This window comes from Sceloporus occidentalis, unplaced genomic scaffold (assembly GCF_023333645.1).
Source record: "Sceloporus occidentalis isolate IW3139 unplaced genomic scaffold, rSceOcc1.0.p SCAF_6, whole genome shotgun sequence".
Taxonomy (NCBI): Eukaryota; Metazoa; Chordata; class Lepidosauria; order Squamata; family Phrynosomatidae; genus Sceloporus; species Sceloporus occidentalis.
In genome coordinates, this window is record NW_028316986.1 from 50,612,528 (window position 1) to 50,639,971 (window position 27,444).

The 27,444-nt window shown below is 40.5% G+C and overlaps 1 protein-coding gene across 3 annotated transcripts in view; it reads right to left on the bottom strand.

Annotated features, from left to right (window-relative positions):
* The window catches only part of DNAH8 (dynein axonemal heavy chain 8), a 203,483-nt gene that overhangs the window by 91,599 nt on the left and 84,440 nt on the right, over nucleotides 1-27,444 (bottom strand). For all 3 annotated transcript variants that reach the window (XM_089529590.1, XM_089529589.1, XM_089529591.1), the window contains exons 40-54: nucleotides 27,164-27,268; nucleotides 24,242-24,403; nucleotides 22,185-22,409; nucleotides 18,802-18,974; nucleotides 18,375-18,553; nucleotides 14,854-15,041; nucleotides 12,480-12,566; nucleotides 11,320-11,427; nucleotides 9,947-10,081; nucleotides 7,341-7,502; nucleotides 5,928-6,174; nucleotides 4,424-4,665; nucleotides 4,188-4,328; nucleotides 3,805-4,042; nucleotides 2,425-2,567 (exon numbers count right to left, since the gene is read on the bottom strand). In XM_089529590.1, the coding sequence (XP_089385716.1) occupies nucleotides 2,425-2,567; nucleotides 3,805-4,042; nucleotides 4,188-4,328; nucleotides 4,424-4,665; nucleotides 5,928-6,174; nucleotides 7,341-7,502; nucleotides 9,947-10,081; nucleotides 11,320-11,427; nucleotides 12,480-12,566; nucleotides 14,854-15,041; nucleotides 18,375-18,553; nucleotides 18,802-18,974; nucleotides 22,185-22,409; nucleotides 24,242-24,403; nucleotides 27,164-27,268 (2,535 nt within the window). The remainder of the gene's footprint in view (nucleotides 1-2,424; nucleotides 2,568-3,804; nucleotides 4,043-4,187; nucleotides 4,329-4,423; nucleotides 4,666-5,927; nucleotides 6,175-7,340; nucleotides 7,503-9,946; nucleotides 10,082-11,319; nucleotides 11,428-12,479; nucleotides 12,567-14,853; nucleotides 15,042-18,374; nucleotides 18,554-18,801; nucleotides 18,975-22,184; nucleotides 22,410-24,241; nucleotides 24,404-27,163; nucleotides 27,269-27,444) is intronic.

Sequence of the window (27,444 nt, forward strand, 5' to 3'; positions counted from 1 at the left end):
CATGGTTTGTAGACAACAGACAAAATAAAAATCTTTAACAAAAAATCATTATCAAAACATTTAAGGGAGGTGAGTAAACAGTCCCATAAAAATTTGGCAGCACTGAAAATTGAGTGCATGAGAGAAAAATAGCCAGGTTGAGGACTGGATGAAATAAAATGGAAATGATGGAAAGGACGTATAATAATATTTTAAAAGATGGAAAGAAGCACTCATTTAAATTTCTGCATTTATGCAATAGCTGCCAGATCATCACAGCATCACAGATCAGATCAGGATTGGAGCTGTGCATTTTTAGTTAATAGCCAGCCTCTTTGGCTGAATAGTGTTTGACCCTGTTAACTTGAAAAAGTGCAAGAGTTTTAAAAATAAACCCCAATAAATGCAACCTTCACAAGGACAGACACAAATGTTTACAGAACATCTTGACAGAATGATGCAGATGCTGATGATCATCACCATCAATGAGGATAGGCTGCCTCTTCCCCAAAACTGGAAATCAAGGCAACTTACAAAGATTAAATCAGATACAGATAAAAACACATAAAAATATAAATAAAAATATACAAAAGTCATTGCTAAAATATGATTAAACTAATTTTACTCTTAAGGCTAGAGTCATCCTAGAAGCTTCCCTAATGAGAGAGTTTCAAAGTCCAGGAGCAGCCTATATTCCTGTATCCCTACCAGACATGCCTCTCGAAGTTGTGGGATTAGAAAAAGGGCCCTCACACAAGAAAGCTTTTGCACTGTCTTCTCCCTACTACAAATATTCTGCCCCTTGAAAATCCACTTAAAGTAGGAAGCTCCTCTGGAATGGCATGGGAGGAGATGAGGGACTGGATGATGACCTGTATGATGCTAAAGTCAACCATCTAGTTGCTATGCTTTGCATCATATTCTTCTTATGAGTCACCTTCATGCAGAAAACATTAAGTAATCTCATCAGGAGGGTATCCGTGCATGAACTATTTGTAGCTAGTCTATTCCTGTCCAGGAATGAGCTTCTACTATGCCTCTAGTGACATTGATGAATCTAACAATACTCCCAAGTTATACACCAGCTCCACCAGGAGAGTGTAACCCCAATGAGTGCAGATCATTTCCGAGTTTCCAGACCTGGAAACCAGCATTTCACAAAATTTTCATCTTACTGGGAATCAGGTTCCGATTACTGGACCTCATGAAGCTCATTACAGTACCTGCAGAGCCCCAGTTAACCCTGACAACAAGGAGAAGTAGAGATGAGTTTCATCAGTATACTGATGACACCCAACCTCCAGTTTCTAATAAATTCACCCAATAGCTTCACATGTGTGTGTGTGTGTGTGCGTGTGCGTGTGCGTGTGCGTGTGTGTATTAAACAGCATTGGGAACCAGATTGTATCATATGGCACCCCACAACAGACACGAGGAAGAAAAACCAGCAGTTTGGAACATAACTACCAAAACCATAGTCCCTCATACACCTATTCCACAAACCTAGTCCAACAGGATACCGTGGTCAGTGACCTCAAGAGCTGAGAAGAGATTTGGGAGAATTAACAAGCTAACTTTCCCCCTGTCCCTCATCCAAACTAGGTAATCAATCAGGGAAACTAAAGTCATTTTCAGTACCATATATCTTAGGGAAGAAACACACCAGCCAACAAGATGCATGGTGTGCAGACAATGCACGCTTCCAAGATGCCTGGAAGCCAGCTTAATGCTGCCCGGATGCCCAGATGTGGGTCAGCTTCCAGGCACTCTAGCAACACGGTGTTTACATGCCACATGCAGCAAGGAAACCATCTTTTTGCCAGCACAAAAGGGAGTGGCTATTTGCCGCTTCTTTTTGTGCCGGCAAAAAGGCGGATTGGAGCCACTGAGTGTGATTGCCATGGCCCCATTTCAGCTGTATTAGAGGTGGCCTGTTTCACCCCTTAGGGTGAATCCAAACTGAAACTGGCCCAGATAATCTGTTTCCTCTAGGAACCACTGAAGCTGTCCAGCCACTACACACTATAAAGCACTTTGCTTCAAAAAAGGATATTAGTAATAGAGTGGTAGTTCTCACTTCTGGGTCCAAAGAAGTCCTGTTTAGTAGAGGGCACACTACATCCTCTTTCAAAGTTGCAGGCTCCTCTCCCTAATAAGTATTAACCATCTTCAAGATATACCCTATCAAGCCACCTCTACTGGCACTTATCAGCCATTATCATCAAAGATCAAACTTGCCTGACAGACTGGTTCGAGTGTCTTATTTACAGGTTGCAACAAATGAAAATGATCCCATGATCCCTGATGAGATGGAGCACTGGACACTTTCCTAGATCCTGTGTTAACTGCAGCATTAAATACTAGATACAATTCATGATATCAACAATGAGGTACTTACATTGGCAAGATATATACTGATGATTAAACAAAAAAGTATCTACTTACTTTGTGTTGTTTTGCTATGGTATCCATCAAAAATTGTGTTCTAACATTGTCTACATTTGGGACCAAAATTGACGAATAGTCAGGAACACTGTCTGTTGGATAAACATACTCCTGAACTTTTTTATTCCAGTGATCCCAGTCACCTAGAAGGGAAAAATATTGACAGGAAATGGTGATTACTATCCCTCTTTGACATGTTCTCCACTCATTGAAATACCTCTTGGCATAACTTGTAAAGTATTGTCTTAACCTTTCCCAACCAGGTGTCCCTCAGATACTTTGGAGAGCAACTTCCATAATGACTGACCATTGGCCAAGCTGGCTAGAAATGATGGGAGTTGTAAGTGAAAACCTGTGGGTGAAACTGAGATGGGGTCATCTTGGAAAACATTTGCTCCTTGGCATTATTATTAGTGGAAAAGCAGGGGGGACTTATTTAATTATTTAATGTGATTGATCAATTAATTAATTAATATGAAATCACAAACCAGCTGCCAGAGAAAAACAATTGTCCAACAGCGGCACTTACTGGAATACCTTGACAGACAAAAAATGTTGCCATACACTGAACTGATAACAAGATTAGCACCATCCAAGCTTCTCTGAGAAAACAACTTCATATATAAAATGCCATGATCCAGAAAGTTCTCTTCCCAGTTACAACTATCTAAACTCAGATTACTGACTAGGACTTCATCCCTAGAGATGACCCAGGAGCCATATTAAATTAGATTCCTATAACCTGTCTTAGTTAGCTGTCTAGCAGCTGTTTCTGAGAAACCCTATGCACAGTATACAGTACTGTAGTAGTTAAAACTAGTGCTCATCACAGAATAAATGTGGCTGAGTTACTTTTGTCCAAGATAATGGGTATATCAACATTCTCAGTCTATGGAGATCCACATAGCCTGAGAATGTTGATGGACCCACCATTTTCTATAGAGACCAAAGTGGCATGTGTATCCAAAACAAAGGCTGGTGTGACACGTGTAGCTCTTCTTGGACAAAGATAATACAATCACAGTTATTTATGCTGTGATGATCTCTAGATCTAACTATTGTTGAATACTGTGCATGGGGCTACCTTTGAAGATTTCTCAAAAACAGCTGCTAGACTGCTAATCAAGACTAGCTATATGATTCTAAATTAAGATGCAGAACATTTTACGTATACAGACTGACATTCAAGTCACTGGCCCTCATGCGGTTTATTGCTGTTTACTAATTCTGAATATAAGCTATTTTCTTTGGAAGTCCCATTGGCATCAGCAGCATGAACTTCAACACATTTAGAAGCACTATGGAAATACATCCATCGTATTGGTGGATTGTGAATCTGCATTTAATTATTAAGAAGCACTACATTGCTTTGTCACTTACCACACTCACTGACATAATACTCGTACATTGTTGTTGTGGAACCTTTAGGAATTTCGGGCAAATCTATTTTGCTTTCATGGCTTCTTAAGAAGGCTTCCAACTTCTCCCTGCTTTCCAGTTCTAGGAGGGAGCCTAAACTCCACATCAAGCCAAAGACGAATAATTTATGGAGATGTGCCAAACTTGCAATGCCACCTTCTTCCTTTGAGGGTATCAAGCCTTCCAAAAGATTAATGGACTGGAAATATTAGAAAATATATATATTATTATACTATGTTCATATTTCTTAATCTGAAATGTGAGGTTCAATTACCTCAAGGTCTAGTTTACATAATACATTTGGTACATTTTTATGAAAACAGAGATAACAGCAACTAATATACCTGCATGATATAGTTACATTCCAAAAGCTCCATTTTGGGAGAAAGGTTTAATTTCATGTAAGTATACGCTGCTTCAAACACTTTATCATATAAAGTTAGCAGCACCTCAGCTTCTTGTGCAGTCCGGGTCTTGAGCCAACCCTATTTACAAAAAACAAACAAACAAAAAGTCAATATGCATAAAAGTGTCCCACAACTTAAATTTATTTTTTTAAAAAAAATCAATGAAAATGTACCTGCAGTATTGGCCTCCAGCTTAGGGCAGAAGAACTGATATAGACCATACCCATTCTAGAAACAGTAGCAGGAGAAGCATTTTCAATGTTGTGCACTTCAAAGAGCAGCTTGCAAGTAGGTGACATTGGAATCCGATCTCCATTTGCTAAAGTGAGGGTCTTATTATCATCTAGCACTGAATTCAGATTCTCAATCCAAATTGCATCTACAGGGCCATCCAGAACCAGAAAAATATTCTCACCTGTAAACAAAAGGGAAAGTGCTTACAGTACATACTGAGACCATCAATCCTGTGGTATCCTGCCCATGGCCCCATCCTGCTCCCACCCCCAGGACCTACCTGGGCCAGCACAGTGATGGATGGGTTTTCACACACATATCTGCCACTGTGCTGTGGATTCTCCACTGCCATGCATCCCTTTACCTGCTGCCACCACCACATCCCCTGTAAAGGTCCCCCCCCTTCAGCCTGTATAGGCAGAAACAGGGCTCGTGGTTTCAACTATATTGCCAAGCACCCATTTCCAAAGTCACACGCCAAGACTGGGGCCTTTGCAGGGGAGACAGTGGTAGCAACAGGTAAAGGAGTGCTCAGTTGTGCATCTGCTGGCTGTCACAGTGAAATTTATAGGAAACTCTGCTGCAAGCAACTGGTTTTTTTAAAAAATTAAGAGCATTTTGAGCTGGGCTCAGACTAGAACTGCTGGATCAGCATCCGATTTGGCCAATCCTGCCCCTCAGCCTTTGGTCTATATCATCTACACAGGATGGTGTCAGGCTTGGGGGAACATGGGCCTTGCTCATGCATACAGCCCCTAAGGTATGGTGGCTTATAATTACCTAATTAAAAAGGTAAAAGTATTCCCCACTGACAAGGTATTCATCTCTCTTACTAAGCAGAAGAGCCAGCGTTGTCAGAGATTACTCTGTGATCATGTGGCCAGCATGATTGCACAGAATGCTGCTTACCTTCCCACCAGAGTGATACCTATTTATCTTCTTGCATTTGCATGTTTTCAAACTGCTATGTTGGCAGAAGCTAGGACTAGTGATGGGAGCTCACCCTATCATACAGCACCCAGGCCTCGAACTGCCAACCTGCAAATCTTACAATCAACAGAGTCAGCATCTTAACCACTTGAGCCACCTCATCCCTAATTACCTAATTATATAATACATATTTATATATATTATATGTATTATAATTATATATTAATTATATAATTACCTAATTATATAATACATAATACATTAAAACATAAATTGAATAAAAACATTTTAAAAAACAATAGAAAAAGAGTTTTAAAAAACACCACTAAAAAAGAAATACAGCAGCAGTGCAATTAACCTTCCTTCATGAGGGATTAAGGATAATTTCCAAAGACCTGTCTCTACAATAGTTGAGGGAAAACAGTTCACTTGCAAACAGAATATACTTTTCAATAGAATACTGATGTATTTGACTTCTGTTGCCATATCTGCTGAATATGACAACAAACATACCCTTTTTCGCTTTAAGGGTTTTTCTCCACAGTGTGGAAAAGATACCATCTGTCCAATCGTTAGTTGCTGTATCCAGTTTACCAAACATCTGAGGAGCAGTAATAGCTTTTGGGTTCATGCGCATTTCTCTGTGAGGATATCCACACTCCGTCATTGCCCTCATCAACATAGTTATAACTGTTGTTTTTCCAGACCCACTTGGTCCAAGTGTCATCAACCCATGGCGCACTTTGGATGTTTCGTACAACTAAAGTGAAAGTGAAACCAATGTCAAGAAAAAGATATTATGTAATATTAAATTCTAAATTATGTTTTAGGAAAGTTATGCAATTTTATTTCTCTGCATCTCTCTATGTATGCAGATTATCGCATTCTATTTTAACCGATTTATTTCCGATGGGATAAAGTTGCATTTAAATTTAAAAGTGAGTGTTATCACAGTCAGTCGTGGTCGGGCGAGTGCAACCCATTTGCAGCCCTGGCCCCAGCTGTGCTTATGCAGAGGCTTTTCAAAAATGGCACAAGCTGTTATAAACTTACATATAAGCTGTGTACATATACCATGGCAGCCTGCTTTGGGAGTGAAAATGTTGCATTAACTATGAGACAGAGGACAACATTTGAGAGTTGAACTGAACTTCTTACTCTACATTTAAGCTTCTCTGGGATAAGATGAATTCTCAGCTAAAATCTGTGATCTCTTGTGCCTAGCCCAGCAGCTTGTCATGTAAGGTCATCTCCTAAAATTCCCTCTTCTGCGCAACCATTAAAGGTGTATAAGCCCTGCTCTATTTTTCACCTGGCAACTCTACAACTAGGCCAAAGAGCAGGTTAGATGCACCTGGGGTACTTGGAGCCTCAAAGGGAAAAAGGGTTGTTCTATGATGAACCAGAAACCCTCACAACAGGTAGAGTGGCATGATAGCTTTCTTTTCCTCCTGCTGTAAACCATCATCTGCATCCATTTAACCATCATTAACTTCCATAAAAGCTTTATTGACACTAGCAAATTGTTTTAGCCCTTGCTATGTGAGACTCTACTTCATCGACTCTGAGTGGATTATGGCTCAGACTGAGACAGAGACACTAATAAATCATCTACATTTTGGAAAACAAGACCTTTGCTATGAGTTTCCAAGAGACTAATTTAAATGGGGAAAAACTTTTCAATTTTAGCACAAATCCAGTTCTCCTACATTCCTTAACAATGAGAGTGTTGTTAGCCTAAGGACACTGCCCCACTCCCCAAATAATAGTGGTATGAACTGTGTACTACTCAAAAACAGTCCCAGCATCATTTCTCAGGGCTGAGTATGAGCTTCTCACCCATTCCTTCATTATACCCCATTTTGCATTTTTTCCAGCTTATTGTTATAATGTCTCCTTGAAAGATTATGGTGTGCTATTTTGTACCTGTACAAGTTTGAGATTCCAAGGTGGATGATTAATTAATCCTGCTTCCTCAACTTGATTTGCAACTGCTGCCTGAAGGTCAACATATGTATTGCTATCCAACACCAGTCCTGGAAAGAGATCGTTGATAAGACTAAGGAAGAGGGGCTCATCCTCATCTACCTGAAAAAGAATCATTAAGAAGTATTTAAAATAAAAATATGTCTAGTTTCAGAAAATCCTAATATTTATAGTTTGTGAACTGCACTAATGGTTGTCAGTTTAATAATATTAAACAAACTACACAGTGAGACAATCAAGATTACGATTAGCTACAACAAATGAGTTAGTTTCAATGAATTAAACAGAGACTAAGCATTACAAATATCCTGTAAAATGTGTTCTGTCTAATTCAGACAAATTAAATAGCCAAAACATGCACAACAGAGTATGCAGACAGGCTTAGAGAACCATAGTGACTGAGTAGCTAAGTCACAGCAATGTAAAGCTTGACTAACTTTAAACATCTTCATAGCCTTAGGGTCAACATTTGCATTACACTGATAAACCTTTTTGAATACATGTTTATAACCGCTAGCTTGTTTTCTTTTATAAAACATAGCCATGGGTTTCCTAATCATGATTTGATCTGGGGAGAGGATAGGCTTCCTTGCCAAAAACCAATCCCTGAAATAACTGTATATCTTCCATCATTGTTTTATGTCTAAATTAATTTTTGCAAGTAATTAAAGTGTGTTGGAACCTACATTATGCAAAGGTCTGGTATAGATTTCACAGGGAGTGATCAGTCCTGGCCAACATACATGGGAGATGTATCTACTTGCTTGCATGCATTGTTTTCCACTTTCCCTAATGCAAGTGAAGAAGCAGTCCAAGGTTTACAGACCGGTGAAAAGCACCATTCTATGTGCGGGGTGAGGGCTGAGCGTCCCCAAGTTCCAAGCCCTAACTGTGGCACCTTGACACCATTTTGGTGCACACCCATCCACATGGGGCATGCCATGATGACACACCTCTGGTGCTGCATCCAAACAACGCAGCACCAAAGGGGCATCATCATGCCGAATGGTGGCAGCTATGGCACCCCTTCATGGGCACAAAAAGGTGCCAGTTTTTCTGGTTCCTTTTTGTGCTCCATGGAAGTGGGATTGGCATGTGGTTGCTCCAGCACCAATCTGGCCAGTAAAGGGGCATTCTGCATAGCCCTTTAATTATAATTTCCTATTAGGTACAAACAGGAACTATGGTTGTGGACTTCCAAACCAGCCAGGGTTTGTAAACCAGGGCACCATGATTTAAAGCAGACTTCCAGCTGTGGCTTGTTTGGAAGCTCTGGACTATATTTCCTTATTTGAATTAATGCCAATACAGTGGGCCCTTGGTATCTGCTGGGCTTTGGTTTCAGGAACCACTGTAGATACCAAAGTCCATGGATGCTCAAGTCCTGTTAAATACAAGGGCGGGTTATAGACCGCCGCTTTGAGGCGGTCTGCCGCCGCCACTGTTTGCTCCGTAAGGGAGCCGTCGCAGCCAAACCGCGCGGCTCCGTTACCGAGCAAAAAAGAAGCTCCAAAATGGAGCTTCTTCTTGCGGCGCCCTAATGACGTCACGAGGCGCCAGGGGCGCATTCGTGACGTCATTAGCGCCGCGACACGTTCGGACGCACAGCGTCCGATACGTAAAGATGGCGGTGCCCGTATGAACAGGGCGCCGCCATCTTGTACGTATTCTATACGTACTAGGGTTAGGGGGGTGCGGAAACACCGCCCCTTCCTAACTCTAGTACGTATAGAATACGTACTAAATGGCGGTCTGTAACCCGCCAATGGCACACTAAAATGGTGTCTCTTATATAAAATAGCAAAATCAAGGTTTGCTTTTTAGAATTTATATATTTTTAAAATGTTTTCAAGTCATAGATGCTTGAATCCGTGGATAAAGAATCCATGGATATGGAGGACTAGCTATACTAAATCTAGTTTTGTGACTTTTCACAGCTACTTAGTTGAAGGAAGGAATTAAATGCTTACTACGGGGCTGTGTTTGAATGCATGCCCTAACTAGCAAATATGGCTAAAGGCCAATTGAATTTCTGCTGAATCCATATCCATGTCAGCCTATGAATACTGAGAATTAGTAAGGACTACCATGGCCCTAGCCTGACTTTGTGCTATCATTGAGGTGGTCAAATCCCTGTGATGGAGGAAGTTTTGGAACTGGCAAAATCTGACTACTCCATCCTCTCCCTTCTCTTACTCCTCTTTTGACTCTTCTGTCAGTAGATCTTAACCAGCAGATCTCTTGTGCTAGCAGAATGATCTGTCAGCAAATCTCTGAAATTAGGCAGCAGAAAAACATTTATTGTGGTAGAAGGGGATTCCTGCTGACAATATATCTTTAGTTTATGATTGCACTGTTAATAAGACAGGATTTCATTTTCAGAACATAACAAACAAATCCAGTCTATGTCTGGATTCCTAAAATTAATTTTAGAATGTCTAAAATGTATTAGTTCATTAGAAAATGCATTTTGAAACAATGCTCAAGAAAAAATAGTTTGTATCCCCTCCAGTTCAGCCTACTAGAATCTTAACAGACAAACTTACAAGTTTAGAGAGGTTCATGTCCCTTAGCCCTCTCATGACAGTACTCAGTTCACTGTCATCTGGCCTTGCCCTCTTCTGAGAGCCAAGAGTCCTCAACACTGAAAGAATATTTCTCAACCCAAAGTCATAATGAACCTAAGAAAGAAAAGAAAAGAAAATATTATTGAACAGAGGTTTCCCCACAACTAGTGTCACCTGGTACAGAGGTGGGACTTCTGTGGGCAGAAAAATGAAATGCACAGATATAGGATAGGCGACACCTGGCTGAACGAGACTATGTGTGAAAGGTATCTGGGAGTCCAAGTAGACCACAAATTGAACATGAGTCAACTGTGCAATGCGGCAGCTAACAAGGCCAATGCAATTTTAGGCTGCATCAATAGAAGTATAGTGTCTCTAGACCAAGGGAAGTAATAGTGCCACTCTATTCTGCTCTGGTCAAGCCTAACCTGGAATATTGTGTCCAGTTCTGGGCACCACAATTTAAGAAGGACATTGAGAAACTGGACCGTGTACAAAAGAGGGCAACCAAAATGGTGAAGGGTCTGGAAACTATGGCCTATGAGGAACGACTTAGGGAGCTGGGGATGTTTAGGCTGGAGAAGAGAAGGTTAAGAGGTGATATGATAGCCCCCTTTAAATATTTGAAGGGATATTATATTGAGGAGGGAGCAAGCTTATTTTCTGCTGCTCCAGAGACTCGAACCCGGAGCAATGCCGTCAAGCTACAGGAAAAGAGATTCTACCTCAACGTTAGGAGGAATTTCCTGACAGTAAGGGCTGTTCGACAGTGAAACAAACTCCCTTGGAGTGTAGTGGAGTCTCCCTCCTTAGAGGTCTTTAAACAGAGGCTGGATGGCCATCTGTCGGGGATGCTTTGATTGAGCTTTCCTGCATGGCAGGGGGTTGGACTGGATGGCCCTTGTGGTCTCTTCCAATTCTATGATTCTATGTGGGGGGCAGGGCTGGCAGGAAGCAGGGCTTCTGGAGGCGGCACACTTCATTCGTGAGGCCACATCATTCTCCTGAGGAGAACGTGGCAGTGGCACTGAGGTGGGGGGTCACGCTCAGCCTTCCTCAGTGTAGGCACATCGTTCTCTTTATGAAGGGGGACTGAGCGGGTGTCACCCCTTTCCTGGAGTGTCACCCAGTGTGGATTGCACCTCTGCTTGCGCCTAGTGATGCCACTGTTATCCAGTAATGGAATGGCAGCCTGTTCATAGCATTTAGCCAGAAACAAACAGATCGTGGCCTACGTATTTATAAGACAGCCTCCACTTTGACCTGAACAATTTAAGAGATTCTGTTTTTGCTGGTTGTTGTGAGTTATGATCTCTTTCTGTCAATAGCTACCAATGGTATTATAATATTACCTGCTTAGTAAGCTGCTCTTCACAAAGTTTATAAAGGACAAAGAATTTCTGAGCCAATATGACATTTTCAATAAAGCCACAGCTTGCAAGTTTCACTCTCATGATTATCTGAAATAGTACAGTGTTAAGAATTAACAGATGTTGGAAAATATTTTAAAATGGTATATCCCAGTAAACTGAAATCAAACTGAGGGCCAACATGGTTGGATCCTGCATGTTTTTACTTTTACAAATAGCTTCATACTCTAGGTCTGGAAACATAAATACGCTATCATTTAATGGTCAGAGGATTTTACTGCCTTACCAGTGCATTAAACAGCAATTTATAGGTCAACTTCAAGAAAAAGGAAATTCTTCAAAGTAGTCAGTTTATATTTTACTGGATATTATTAATCAATGTTCCTATCCTGTGTACTTCCTTTTTCCCAGGGATGTTTCTTTTTGGGTGAGGGGACAAAATGAGGTCATTGTCTACCCAAATAAGAATTCTACACACACACCTGGTGAAAATTTTCTTAGGCCTGTTACAGACTGCCAAAATAAAGCTGCTTCGGGTCTCTTTGGAGGTATGGTGTTTAAATGATGCATGGGTCCTAAGAATCCGGAAGCTGCACCAAAGCTGCACTCCAGTGCTTAGGAATGGAATGTGGCTTTGGCGCAACCTCCGGACTCTTAGGACCCATACATCATTTAAATAGCATACCTCCAAAGAGACCCGATGCAGCTTTATTTTGGCAGTCTGTAACAGGCCCTAGTTTCCCCAAATATCCAGTAATGCAGAACTTCAGAGTAAAACAACAGAGTAATTTGCTGTATTCACATTCCCTTGGTAACTTTCCTTATCCCTTTTCTTTGGATGCTTAAATTGTATTTCTAAATGTTCAACTGAAGTTAGTGCTATGTTAGAAATTTGGAAATCAATGGAAAAGATATGTGTGTGGGGGGGGGGGGGAAGTGGCATAATTCTTATTTTGGCCAAAGCTTTCATTTGTCACTCCAAGGCTACACTCCTTTCCCTCCCCATCCCCCGTTTATTTCCCTCCCTTTGTAGTTCAATTTAAAAACAAGATCATGTGAAAATTATGAAATGTATGTACTTCACAATTATGATGCCTACTAAATCTGATTTTATGGGATTATGGCATGTTGATTCACAGTACCTGTCTATCTGGAACCATCATTGCAACAGTTCTAAATTGAATTTTAAGGTTTTCCGGCAATTCCTGGCGGCCAGCATACCCAGGATTCTACAAATAAAAACATAGAACTCATTATAGTTGCAGTCAAAGTATTTGGAATAGTTTTGATGCTGTAATATTTTTAATTATTTTAAATTCTGTCATATTTTTGTATCCTCTTTGATTTCAATAATAATAATAATAATAAGAATAAGAATAGGATTTATTTATATGCTACCCAATCACTGGGAATCCGGGCGACTTACAACAGAGAGGATAATAGACGGTTCCCTGCCCTCAGGCTTACAATCTAAAAGACACGACACAAAAGGAGAAGGGAATGGTGAGCGGGGGAGGAGATCAGGTCCAGCAGTTCTTTTCTCCCTCTGAGGCCTGGACCAAGGCAGATGCACTGGAGGGAGGGCTCTTCTTCTTCAGGCTAGCCTGAACTAAAATACCCTAAAGGCACCAGATCCTGTCTGAACTTGGAAGCTAACGAGGATCATACTTGGTTAGTATCTAGATGAGAGACTAGCCATGAATACTAGGTACTCTAGACTATATTTTAGCAGAAGGAACTAGCAAAACAGGCAACGTGAAGGTGGGCAGGTACACACAAACACACCCCAATATTTTGAGGTTGTGATCTAGGCAAAAGACTTTATTCCCCTTTCTCGGTACTCTTTATTGTGGGCCAATGTTATGTATTGAGTTTGAACAGGTGTCACAACCTTTTGAATTCTGAAGACCATATGCAGAGGGGACCCAGAAGACACACATCACACACTTTTCCCTTGTTCACTCATACTGGTGTTCTCTCTCTCACACACACACAGTCATAATAGTTATCTTAAATTTATTTTCTAGTAGTTCAATGTGTACCAGGATCAGTTGTTATGGAGACTAGAAGGTTTGTATCCATTCCACATTTAAGCTTTGTTCAAGCTGAAAGCTTTGTTCAAGCACATGGGATGAATTTTATTTGTTTTTTCCTAATCAAGGCTGTTTTGGATGCCTCATGATTCCCCAGCAATCTGCAGTGGTTCAGCAACTTTTTAAGCAGAATTCACAATTTACATTTTTGTTCCTTTTATGAACTAAAGGAGACAGAGGTGACAGCAGACAAACAGGTATATAGGCACACTCAGAAGGTAAGGAGTTATGGAGCCTGAAGAGAAAGGAACAGAAGCAATGCAAATGGAGCTGTATTCTCATGGACCCATGATTATGGGGCAGCACTTCATTTGAGGCCTCTGAAGGCTCAGTAAAACATCCAAGAAAGCCAAAATTGGCCAAAGTGCCAAAAAGTCTTCATTTCTATCATAAACAAGCACAATCTTAATTAAAAATTGGCTATTAATTTTAAGAAGCACATCATTCATACCTGGTTGGCTTACCTGTATTTATGATCCTTAAAACAGAAAAAAGTGCATCTCAGTTTGGCCAAATATTTGGATTTATTTTGGGGGAAAACAAGACTTTGTATTAATGATGACATGTTAATTACTGTGGAGATTATTGCATTCAATTTAAAGTGACGTATCCCCAACAGGATAAAAATGTGTTTCGTTTTAAAAGCAGGTGTTATCACACACAGCTGCAGCTGGGTGAGTGCAACCCATCTGCAGCCCTAATCCCAGCTGTCCTTATGCTGCCGCTTTTCAAAAACGGGAGCTTGCTGTTTTTCAAAAGCCACAGGACAAGTGCAGCTAAAATCCGAGCTGCAGATGGGTTGCACTCACTCAGCTGCGGCTGAGTGCAATCATACCCACTTTTAAACTTAAACACGACTTTATCCCATTGGGGATAAGTCGCTTAAAACTGAATGCGATAATCTACTATAACTATAATGCAAAGAGGTCCTATAGCAACTTTGAGACTAACTGAAAGAGACCTGAGCCTATTTGCTCGGATGTATGCATCTGAGAAAGTAGACTGAAGTCTACAGAAGTTCATGTTGCCATCTTCCTTCATTCAGGATACTATCAGAGGGGAGTAAAGTGTCATGAAAATGTGATTAAAATGTGGTTATAGCATAATTGTGGGGAAGATTATCACACCCCCTCACTCTTCTCCCCTTCATGTCCTGTGCATAAACTGTAATGGACACATCTTTGGGTAACAAAGGAAACACAGTCTCAATGGTGCTAGAAGATTCCTTTGCATACTGACTTTCCAGACTAACATAGCTATGTCTTTGAATTATAACTGTAATGTTTGCAAATATATCGCTAAGTTAAACAAAGTAATCAGCCACACATGTAAATTACATTAAGTAGACTGTATTAATCACTGTATGATTGATTTTCTCTCATCAATAATTAAAAACTATAAAACCTTATCTTAATAAATTTACCATTGTCAGAAAAATTCCAAACTCTGGATTTAAATCTACAACATCTCCATCAGAAAATATGAATTGCTTTTTCCTTTCTTTTCTTGCTGTCAAAATGATATAAATTTGTTGAGCTGCTACAGACAACACCGGTAATTCAATTCTATTAAATTCATCAAAGCATCCCCAAGAGCCAGATTGTGCAAGACCTGAAAAAGAAATGATTTTTTTCTCAATTATATCCTTATTTTAATGGATTTGTACTTCTACAGCATCTCAGCACCATATTCTTCTCGAACTATACCCAAAGAAGAAACATTCTAGTCTGTTTCTGGTTTGTATGCTGATGTTATAGAAAAGTGATCTGGTAGTATCATCCATTGTCAGCTTGCTCTGAATGTCATCCTGTACAGAATCTAGGAGCGTTATTTACTGTCAGGAAAAAAATGGCTGGATCTATTAATTCAGTTTCACCAGATTACTAATTTCTCTAGCTGCATGTCTGTTTCAGTCTGTGTTTACAGCAGTTTGTGCAATAAAAATTGTCAGAGATTCTGCATGAAAACACATATTTCTTGTGTTTTTCATTAATATAATTTATTTTTGTGTATATGTTACCCTAATATAAACTGTTTGTATGTGCATGCACACTTGCAAATATACACATAAATAACCAGACACACACACAAAGTGCATTTTTAGTTTTAGTTCTTTGCTGAGTTGGGAACCAGATGGCAGCATTCTGAATGGTACAAATTCTGGCACTCTCATATGTAAGAATAAAACATTGGGGTTGGAGTGGATGGCTCTTGTGGTCTCTTCTCACTCTTTGTCAAAAGCCCACTAACCAAAGGTATGAGTCAGCATACTTTTCCTGATGATTTTCAACATTTCAGGGTATTTGGGGGCAGGAGAAAACAGGTTTGTACAAAAAGCATTGTATTTTGTGCAAAATAGATATTTTGTGGAGAAACAGTTTATACAATGTTTCTGTCAGGGATTTGAAGGGTTAAAACACAGCACACAGGGAAATGCTTGATGTGTGTGTGTTTGGCCATGAACATTCAGCAGAGTGGCAAGGTTGATCAGCACAGCTGAAGCTCATTGGCTCAAGGACACTTCAGTGTCCAAGTGCACATAGCCATGGATGATGAAACCATGTGTCTAGATTGCACAGGAGACACATGACATGGCTACAGACCTGAACTCACTGGGTTTGAGAGACCACATGGTCTGGAGACTATATAAGCCCAGGGGTTGCAAGGGTGTGGTGTGGGTTTGTAGAAGGAGTTGGATTGGTATGGTTTGGAGTTTTAGAGATCTAGTTTTGTATAATAGCACTGTGAATAAAGAGCACTTTGGGAGACTTAGTTTCTCTGGTGGTTTATCAGAAGAAGCTATAGCATCGGTTTGCTGTGTGTCCCCGGAGGTTCCTGCATTGCTGCTGTTCCTGGAAGACATCCAGTTCTGTCATCCCAACTTGGACTTTGGAGCCACGCTTCGGCTTCTGGAAATTTGCCAGCTCTGCTCCAAGAGTCTGATTTAACCCCAGGATTCGTTTGAGTTGCTGACAGTGGTTGTTGGACCCCAGCTGTTGTGCTGACAGTTTCTCATGCATAAAACAATGAAAACAATTCTCAGTCAATAGTTTTAAAAAGTCTCACATTGAATGACATGTTAAGACACACTTTCTTGTCAAGAATGAGAAAAATATTGCTTATATTCTTTCTGTAGAAAGGAAATGATGGTGCATGGAAGAAAGGCAAAGTATGCTTAATAATCCTTTTTCTCAGCTTTGTTTTTGTTGTATAACTTCAAATCGTTTCTGGCCTGTGGGGACCATAAGGTGAATCTATCATGGGGTTTTCTGAGGCTGAGAGTGTGTGACTCACCTAACATCATCCAGTGGGTTTCCATGGCTAAGCAGAAAATAAACCCTGGTGTCCAGAGTCATAGTGCAATGATCAAACCGTTACACCACCTCTGGTTCTGTCTATTATATCTAATCTTAACTTGGTCTTCCATAAAAACTATTGTTCTAATTTACATTGCTACTTCCTTGATTTTGACAATCTAATCCTATGCATATTTACTCAAAAGCAAATCCCACTGTATCCAACTATCTGTACTCCCATGTGTACAAAGTACTGCTCTTTTACAACAATTTTAAGTCCCTTCTCATTTTTCAAAAGGCTGCATGCCCTGCCGTATATTCCCTGGGCTCCATACCACATAGAAGCCTGTGTTTTAAACTTTTTTAGCTCAGATATCTATGCCATAATGCACAGACAGAGGTAGGGCCAAGGAAGCAACTGAATCTGGAGGCAGAGATAGTGGGCCCTTGGTTTATTTAAACGTATAATGTGCTTCCATGTGAGGACCATGTAAAGAGAGCTTTTTCTAGCTGAGATGTCATGGTCTGCTTTAAGGGTCAGGGCAGCTCTACACTACCATACACCAGTGCAGACAGAACCCAGATGCTTTTTCATGCCAAACTGAGAACTATGAAAATCCAACACTGGATTTTATTTACAGCATATTACATATTCTTCTGTATGAAGGCATTCCCACACTTAGTAGACATATCTACTCTAATTTCTAATTTCACTCTTCTTTGCTCTTCCTTCCATCAAAAGCCCTCACCCTTCCCCAACACTCACTTTGTTATTCTTTGACACTGGAGATTATCACTCAGCATTTTAAACCATCTGCAGCCTCTTGGGTTGGAGCTGGGATGTGAGATCGAGGCAGGGATTATTTTACAATAAATCACCGCTGAATCGCCAGCCACCATCAGCCTCGGTCCCAGCCGCACTCTGCCAGCATTTTTTTTTAGAAGCTAGAAAGCTTTTTACCTTCTAAAAAGTGCTGGCAGAGCATGACTGGAACCCGGGCTGATGGCGGCTGGCGATTCAGTGATGATTTAGTGTGTGATAATCCCCACCTTCATCCCACATCCCGGCTCCAGCCTGGGAGGCTGGAGCAGATTTAAAATGCTGAGCGATATGCTCCATTCTGTGCTGGCAATTCAAAAACTTAGTAAAGCAATATGTTTAAGAACATTCTTTGACCACACAGACCCTCAACTAATAGATAGAAAATCTTAGCTTCTTTGATATGGGTTTCTACTGGATCAAAGCCATTCAGATCATTCATAAAGAAAGTCCAAACACAAGAGATTGCATCTTTCTCAGTTTCTCTCTCTCTCTCTTTCTTTCTTTCTTTTTGGGCATACTCCCAAGATAATATTTTTTCCCTACAATTTGGTAGTACAATGTTTACTATCAAATAAATCCTTCTGCATTCAATGAAACTATAACTTCCTATCAGTTGCATCCTGAATATGGTACCTCAACCCATACTTGTGTGCCCACTGATTCTTCTCGGTTTGTCCAAAAACTAGTCTTGACTAAACTTTTGTGATGTATAGTAACTGCTGGTTCTGTCTGATGTATTAAACAGAATAGCAGAACAGTAGTGTACCTGATGTTATGTTAAGGGTTGCTGGTTTTATTATTCATTTTCACTATGTCAAGTCTTACCTTTAAAAATTCGGCCCAGTCCTCTGAAATCCATTTGGTCAGAACAGTTAAACACTACTACATATTTTCCCAGTGCTTTCCCCATGTCTTTTGTGGTTTCTGTTTTACCAGTACCAGCAGGTCCCGCTGGAGCTCCTCCCATGTTCATTCCCAGCGCCTGAGCTAAAGTAATATAACACCTGTAAATGCAAATTCAAACAGTTTCAATGTAAAATACGTATACATATATGTATATTTGAAAGACTGTAAATGCAGCAGAGTGATGTGAATTTTACATTTTGAATTTTTATAATACACAAATTTCTCATCAAATCTGGCAATCAATGCAGGAATTCAGTGCACTCAAGAAGCAGGATTTAGTGCCCTACTTTGGAGTACTAAAATTTCCTAAGGCAGATTTAGTATTTAATAAATCTCCTCTTCTCACCTGTCTGTCAAAGGTGTTATAACCAGACGATCTGTGCATCCCAGAAATTCATTTTGATAAATAAAATCAACATCGGTAATAGATACCAGTGTTTGATCAACATCTTCCTTAAAATAAAATCTGCTCTGCTTTAACCACTCAAAATCAGTGACTGATCTGATATGCATTTTAACCTTTAAAAAAGAGAAATAAACACATGTGATACCAAAGCTGTACAGAATTATCATTCATGATTTGATTAATTTAAAGTGTGTGCTCACACTGTTACTTAAAACATTCTCACAGCATCTGTTTTTCTCCTACTAATAATATTATAAACTCTCCCACTAATACTCTGTATAGATTAATATTGTTTCCTAGATTATTGAATTATTAATCATTTGTATATATTTTATTACTGATCTCTTCTTAATATATTGCATTATTAATCTATTTAGTCAATAATGAATACAATCTTAAATATTGTTGTTAGAAATATTGAATAATGTTATGGTTCCCATCTTCCAGTCTTCTTGCCAATCACTATAAAAAGCTTCAGATTAAAAACAAACCGATTTACTAATTTTCCTATTAAACCTTCTGAACTGGAATTAGGCAGATGGCCTCAGGCAGTAATGCTCCTAGCTGTGAAGACCCTAGATCTGTTTTCCAAGGCAGGCAGGATTGCTGAACTAGATTGTACAACCGTTTCAAATCTTTGAATATGGGTGATTATCTGGATCCTTCGCATTCTCAATTTGCCTCTTAATGAGCTACACAGTATATCTTTAAATCTGTTGTCATTTTAAGATTTGGAGCCTAATCACATATCCTCCAACATTTCAAGATGAAAACTGAAAAATATGTACAAAGCACTGCCACATTATGATCAAGATGTCAAAAGTTATTAATGACGAAGAACAGACAAGCTAGAAGAGGCTGCAGCTGTTTGCTTTTTCCTGAGCCTACTGGGAAAGGCAAGATTCTGCCTCTTCCTTTCCTCTTCCCCCACTGCTGAGTTAACTCAGTGCAAGCTACTTTTGCACTTTGAACTCATTTTGCAGCAAATAAAATTAACAGGACAAAAGGGAAAGTGGGAGAAGGGGATAAAAACTCGGACATTTTAAAAGCAGCTTAAAAGGAGGGATAACAGAGGATTAATCAGGACTGTTCCTGCCAAATCAGGACATTTTAAGACTATACAATTCATGCCATTTATGTACAGTTAGGGCATTACAATCAACTCTGTTTAGCTAAATCCCTAAGTGAAAGTCTCCAGGTCTTCTCCCTGAGGATTATTCATGTAATCCTAAATCTTTTGGCCTGTGAGGGAGAGAATAGGCTGGCCCAGCTCCATCGGGGCTAGCCTGAAGGAAGAGGCTCCTCCCTCCATAACTGTCATCTTTCGGCCTATGAGGCAGAGAACAGGCTGGCCCAGCTCTATCGGGGCTAGCCTGAAGGAAGAGGCTCCTCCCTCCTTAACTGTCATCCTTCAGCCTATGAGGGGGAGAGTAGGCTGGCCCAGCTCCATCAGGGCTAGCCTGAAGAAAGAGGCTCCTCCCTCCATAATTGTCATCTTTCGGCCTATGAGGGGGAGAACAGGCTGGCCCAGCTCCATCAGGGCTAGCCTGAAGAAAGAGGCTCCTCCCTCCATAACTGTCATCCTTCGGCCTATAAGGGAGATAATAGGCTGCCCCAGGTCCATAAGGGCTAGCCTGAAGAAAGAGGCTCCTCCCTCCATAACTGTCATCCTTCGGGCTATGAGGGAGAGAATAGGCAGGCCCAGCTCCATCAGGGCTGGCCTGGAAGAAGCAGAGCCCTCCCTCCGGTCCATCTGCCTTGGTCCAGGCCTCAGAGGGAGAGAAGAATGCTGGACCTGATCCCCTTCCCCCTCACCATTCCCTTCTCTTTTTGTGTCGTGTCTTTTTAGATTGTAAGCCTGAGGGCAGGGAACCGTCTATTATCCCCTCTGTTGTAAGCCGCCTGGATTCCCAGTGATTGGGCGGCATATACATTACTATTATTATTATTATTATTATTATTATTATTATTATTAAATCATAGTCCACACTGTAACTGTCAGCTATCTCTTTTGCTTTCTGTCTGGGATGGCCTGAAGATATACTAACATCATTGATTCATCATCACCCACTGCCTTTCAGACCACATATAAGAACTACAGTGTGTGCACTATAACGTATTTATAAGCTGCTAATGTGCATTGTGTTAAATAGGCCCACCTTATTGTGTGCCACAATAATGATCCTTCTTGATCTTCCTCAACATTATTTCAAAACCAGGCCTGTTGCTGGTTTATGCACAATTATATATCTTGCTTGACCCTGATATTTTGTCAGAAGCACCGTTCTTTCTGATTACTAAGGCATAGTAAAATAACTTGCAAGAAATATTACTCAAATACTGTGGCTTCTTTCAATTTAGTATTGGCTTTATTCCAAACTATGCCCTTCATTCTGGGAAGTGATTATTATGAGTGCAACTATACTAACACAAATTATTATTTGCCATTAGGAACAATAGGGGTTTCAGCTTCCCTAATGTGTTTCTACTTTTTTGGAATAGTTCTGTTCCTTCCTCACCTCAGGCTTGATTTCACATCCTCTCATACCCATTCTTCTCTATCTGTTAGTTGTATAGGTAGAGGTAGCAGACCTCACTTTTCCTCTCTCCCATATAGTTCAGTCTAATAAAACTTTCTTTCCAGTAAACATGTTCTTTTACTAATGATTCCAAGCATCAGCTTCTGTACACGTTCATACTCTGTCTTATTCTGAGTTTTGCCCCTTGCCCTAAAATCTTACTACCACTAACCCTTAAACATATTGCACCACCGAAAGCTGAAATGGGATCTCTTGGCTTGGTATTAATTCCAGTAGATATAGGAACGAATCTCTATCAATATTTTGAGACAGGGGTTTATCTAAAGATAAACCCGAGAGGCCCCCTCCCCACCATCTTTCCCTTCTCCTTTTGTGTCATGTCTTTTTAGATTGTAAGCCCAAGGGCACGGAACTGTCCAATTAAAAAGATTGTATGTACAGCGCTGTTTAAATTTACAGCGCTTTATAAATAAAGCTAAATAATAATAATAATAATAATAATAATAATAATAATATTTATAAAGGTAGTAAACCATTGAGGTGCCCCTGATTTAAAGTACTTTTGGAGTCCATAATAATATCATTAAACCTACAATGAAGATCTGAGAGGTTTCAGATAATCTGACTAACAGAGGTGTATTCCATCTCCTCCCAGCCACTGTTGAAAGTTTTGAGTCTTGCTCCCAATCCTGGCTAAACCAAATAGCAGTACTAGATAGTGTACCTTGAACAGTTAGATATGGATTACTTTTAAATTTTCAGAAATGTATAGTTATACTTTACCAAGTCATCAAAGATATCTCGCTGATGCACATGAATGGTAATGAGAGTTTCAAACTTCACTCTGTCAAACTTGGAAAGATCATGAGTAGTCTGGCCAATAAGTGTATTTAGGATATCTAGAAATTTCTGATTGGTTATTGACATAATTTTTCTATCATCCTTCGCATTGGTTAATGCTTCTTCTGAATCATGAGTCCACAGCATTTGAATTCCCAGCAGCCCTACCTATAAATTTAACACATAATAAACAATGCATATGAACATTTATAGTGCATTTCAATTAATAACAAACAGCCCAAGAGTTTGTAATTTAATAATTATAATTAAAGGTTAATAATAATAATAATAATAATAATAATAATAATACAATTATAATTAAATTATAATTTAAAATGATTAATTTAAGTGATTATCAAATGATGGAAAATGCTTAATCCCTGTTTTACCTTCTATTCACCCTGTCAGGTTAGTTAAAAATAAAGTACAGTTGGCCCTCCATTTTCACGGGGGATCCATTCCAGAACACACATCCCCCGTGAAAATGGAGGCTCACGTGTATTCAAGCCCCATAGGATTGAATGGGGCGCTGTCCATGCATGTGCTCAGAGCGCACACGCCAAGCACGCACCCCATTGAAAATAGTGAAGGTTGCTCCTCTGTGGATTCTCAAGGGAGTAAATCCAAGATCCATGAGTTAGGAGGAGCAGTTGTACATATAATCTATGATTTCTTTATGGATGAGGATGCCAACCTGGCATTCTTTACAGAAACGTGTCTGGGAGATTACAGTGCCCCCAAATTAATCCATGCTCTCCCAGAGGGTATTGTGTTAGTGAGCAGGTGATGAAAAGTGGGCAGTGGGGTGGAGTAGCTGTGATCTGTAAAGATCATCTTAATCTGAACAGACTACCTATTAGGGAACTGAACTGAATTACATTGAATGTGTATACCTGAGTCTGAAGACCATGGATAAAAGGAATTCTGTTCATGTATCATTCATCCTGCTACCTGTCAGATTCCCTGGCTGAACTCAAGGAACTGGTCCAGAGATGGTGTTGAAGTCACCCAGACTTTTGATCTTGGGTGACTTCAATGTTCCATTTAAGACCAGTCTGTCAGCATCCGTGACACACATGGGCCTATCCCAATTGGTCTCAGAACCATATATTCAACATTTATGCTGTTTTCAGTTTTGTGCATATGGATCTCTGGGTGGAGATGGTTAATACCTCAGCAATGTTGTGGGCAGATCATTTCCTGGTCAAAGTTAGTATAACAGCTACTGTTTGTCCCTGCAGCAGTGCTGGATTTACTAAGATGATATGCCCTTGAGGACTAATGGATCTATCAGGATTCCAGAATCCCTTAGGAGGATTTAAAGCTGGCATCATGGCCAATCCTGTTGAAGCCTTGGCTATTCAAGTGCTGACTAGGGCTATTGCCATCATTGCTCCAAATGATATACGGGAACATCTTTGTTCTTATAAGGTGGCAATACATACAGCAAAGAAAGCCTTCTCTGCACATACTGCATCTGTAAATTCACATCCAGATGAATTATGTAGGATGGTGAGGTGGTCTAACTCAGGCACCTTTCATCCTGAATTCAATTCTAGAGGCCTCAGCAGTTCACTGTGGTTCCTTTAATGATAATTTCACAGGGTGAATCTTTGCAGTGGCTTCAAGCCACATTGGGGGCATGCATCATCTAAATGCCATTTCCTCAATGCAGCCTGCTGCTTCTTTTTTACTGTGTGTTTCAGGCCTTAATTACCATGTGTCTGAAGAAGGTGTTACTGCTTTTAAGGAGTTCACAGGGTGTATGCTTGTTAACTACCTCCCTTATTCTTTTCCCATACTAGAGCCACTGGGGATAACTAATGTGGGGCTGGAGGGTCACATATTCCCCACACCAAAGCAACCTCTCAGTATCACACTCCATGAGTGTTGACTACACTATGACATCTGTCCACCATACAGCAATATAAACAAATCCAGCCTGCCCCTTCAATTTATGCTTCAGTGAAGGAATCCCAGTGGCTTTTCAGACCACTCACCTGAGCTGGAAAATGATAAAGGAAGTTCAGCAGCTGGTATCCTGGATCACTAATCTGATAAAATGCTGCCTGAATTACACGATGCAATGATGACTGCTGCATTTTCAGTAAATCCATCAGCCATAGCTCTACAGGTCCTTTTGCATTCACTGGAGTGTCCAACTGAAGAAAAAAGATTGTATTAGTCAAAACAGGATTTAAAGAAGACAGTCTCTTTATTACCACTATATATTTACCTGAGAACAGAGAAAATCTATGTAATGGTGACAAACCTAGTTTCCCCCATAACCAAATTATGAGCAAACATGTATGAAAACTGAACTGCTTTCTTTCTGGAAACCAGCAAGACTCATACTAAAAACAATAGTAATCTCTAGTAGTCAGTAGAAGTCTTGTTGCCTAACAATGAAACTCCAGAAGTCTGTTGGAATGAGGGAAGTGAAGTGGGTCTAGACCTTCTACTGAGCTCCTACTCTCTGCATGCCCTGTTTGTGGCTACAGTTTCACCTTAATTATTGAGTTCCATGTATTCCATTGTGATAAGCTCATTTCCCTTTCCTAGATGGATCTCAGAAAGGTGGTTTGAATATGAAAGACAAAGTAGCTTATTTCAGTGGAGACGAAGACCCTATACAGACTGCCAAAATAAAGCTGCTTCGGGTCATTTTGGAGGTATGCTCTTTAAATGATGCACGTGTCCTAAGAGTCCAGAAGCCGCGCCAAAGCTGTGCTCAAGTCCTTAGGACTGGATCGTGGCTTTGGCGTGGCTTCCAGACTCTTAGGACGCATGCATCATTTAAACAGCATACCTCCAAAGTGACTTGAAGCAGCTTTATTTTGGCCTGTCTGTATGGGGCCAATGCTTCTCCCTGACCTTTTGGGCTGGGGAGGAGATTTTGCTGGCCTCTCATTGTAGAGACCAGCATTTTAAAGGAAAACAGCATGCTCTGCTGGCTGTTGGGAGAGGAGGCCTGCTTGAGGCCTGCCTGCCCAACATCCTCTCACTTGGCTTCAAACGCTGGCCCACCCTCCCGCCTCGACATCAGTGTGAAAATTAATTCTGGTCGCCTTGGGGCCGGGTAGGAATTTTCTCCCCTTTCCAAGGGTTTTCCTCTGAATGCCTGTCTTGGGGCGGTAATGGACTGGATGAGGGAAAACTGACTCAGGCTGAATCCAGGTAAGACGGAGGTACTTGCTATAGGAACCCCGAATCCAGGAATGGAGTTGTGTCAGCCAGTTCTGGATGGGGTCACACTTCCCCTGAAGGATTCTATTCGCAGCTTGGGGGTCCTTCTTGACTTGTCGCTCCAACTGACAGCTCAGATGGATGCGACAGTCAAGAGCGCCTGCTATCACCTTCGTCTGATACGCCAACTGTGCCCCTTCCTGGAGCCGAGGGACCTGGAAACAGTAGTACATGCACTGGTAACCTCTCAATTGGACTTCTGTAATGCGCTCTACTTGGGGCTATCCATGTGCCAAGTTCGGAAACTTCAGCTGGTACAAAATATGGCAGCCAGATTGATCACGGGAACTTCTAGGAATGACCATATAACACCGGTCTTGAAGTCCCTGCACTGGCTGCCTATTAGTTTCCAGGCAAAGTACAAGGTGTTGGTGATTACCTTTAAAGCCCTACATGGCTTGGGCCCAGAGTACTTGAGGGAACGCCTTCTTCCCTATTGTCCGTCCCGCACACTAAGGTCCTCTGGAAGAAATCTACTACAGCCAAAAAAAATCTAGGCTAACATCTGTCTCCCAGAGGGCCTTCTCCACTATTGCTCCTAAACTATGGAACGACCTGCCGGAGGAGATCCGTCACATTTCCACTCTGGCAGCTTTCAAGAAAGTGCTCAAGACGGATCTCTTCTGGCAGGCCTTTCCAACTTAGTTACCCTCCCCAGATATAGAGATATTTGTCCCCTCATCTGTCTATTTCCCCCCACCAATGTTTCTGCCTATTTTTTGTTTGTTCAATGTTTTTAATGTTTTTAATGTTTTAATATTATTACTGTTTAATTCTGTTTTAGTACTGGGAATGGGGGGGGGGGTGGTAGGTCTAGGGTTTGATTTTTAACTCTATTGTAATTTGTTGTATTTTATTGTTGTAACCCACCCAGATTCTTCGTGATTGGGTGGGCTAGAAATAAATCTATTATTATTATTATTATTATTATTATTATTATTGCTGCCTACCCCACACTGTTGGTTGAGGACTTTGACAATTGGCATGGGTGTGGTCATAAATAGGTTCCACTATTTGCAATGACGTGCACACCCTTGCCGCATGCATGGGGGCATGCTCCATTCAAGCCTATGGGGCTTGAATAATCTCAAGTCCCAGTTTTCACGGGGGGGGGGGATGCGTCCCCGTGTAAACGGAGTGCCAACTGTAATACTCTCCCCCACAAAGGTTTTATTCACCACCATTTTTATAAAATTATCAGAATCAAGGTTTGGCACATTTGGACTGGAGAGGAGATTTGTCCACTTTTGGATTTAAGAGGATGTGCTATTCTAATTAGACAATATTCCTTTTATATCCTTTAGTAAATGTTGGTCCAAAACACACTGCAGCAATAATCCAGTCTGAGACCACTTTAACTGCCTTGGCTCAATGCTAGGGAATTCTGGGAATGGTAATTTATTGTGGCACCAGAGCTCTCTGACAGAGAGCGCTAAATGTCTCACAAAACTACAGTTCACAGAATGCTCTAGCACTGAGCAAGGGCACTTAAAGAGGCTTCAAATGGAATTATTTCTGCAGTGTGGTTTGGACCTTTGTTGCAAAGCAACAAAACAAGAAACATTTATTTTTAATGTTGCCAAAGTTCTACAGAAACTAATGTAGAGAGACTGATTTGAATATCCATAATTCAATATTCAGTTAGATTTTAGAATGTTAGCTATATAAAATGTTACAGGAATTTTTTCTCCTTCTCTTGATATAACTGCCATTATGCGATCGTAGTCCTTTGGGTGAAATTCCACTTCATTTATATTGTCTGATAAACCCGGCAAATGTGGCTGAAAGAGAAATAGAATGAAAACATGTAATTATCACTCTCCCTGGAACATTTTCACAAAGCAATTCGTTTTTTATAAAACAGCAAGCAATGGCAGTATTTAAGATGATATTGATGACTGGATCCTGAGATTGCTCTATTCCCACAATGGGAATTGCCAATTTGAATATATATATA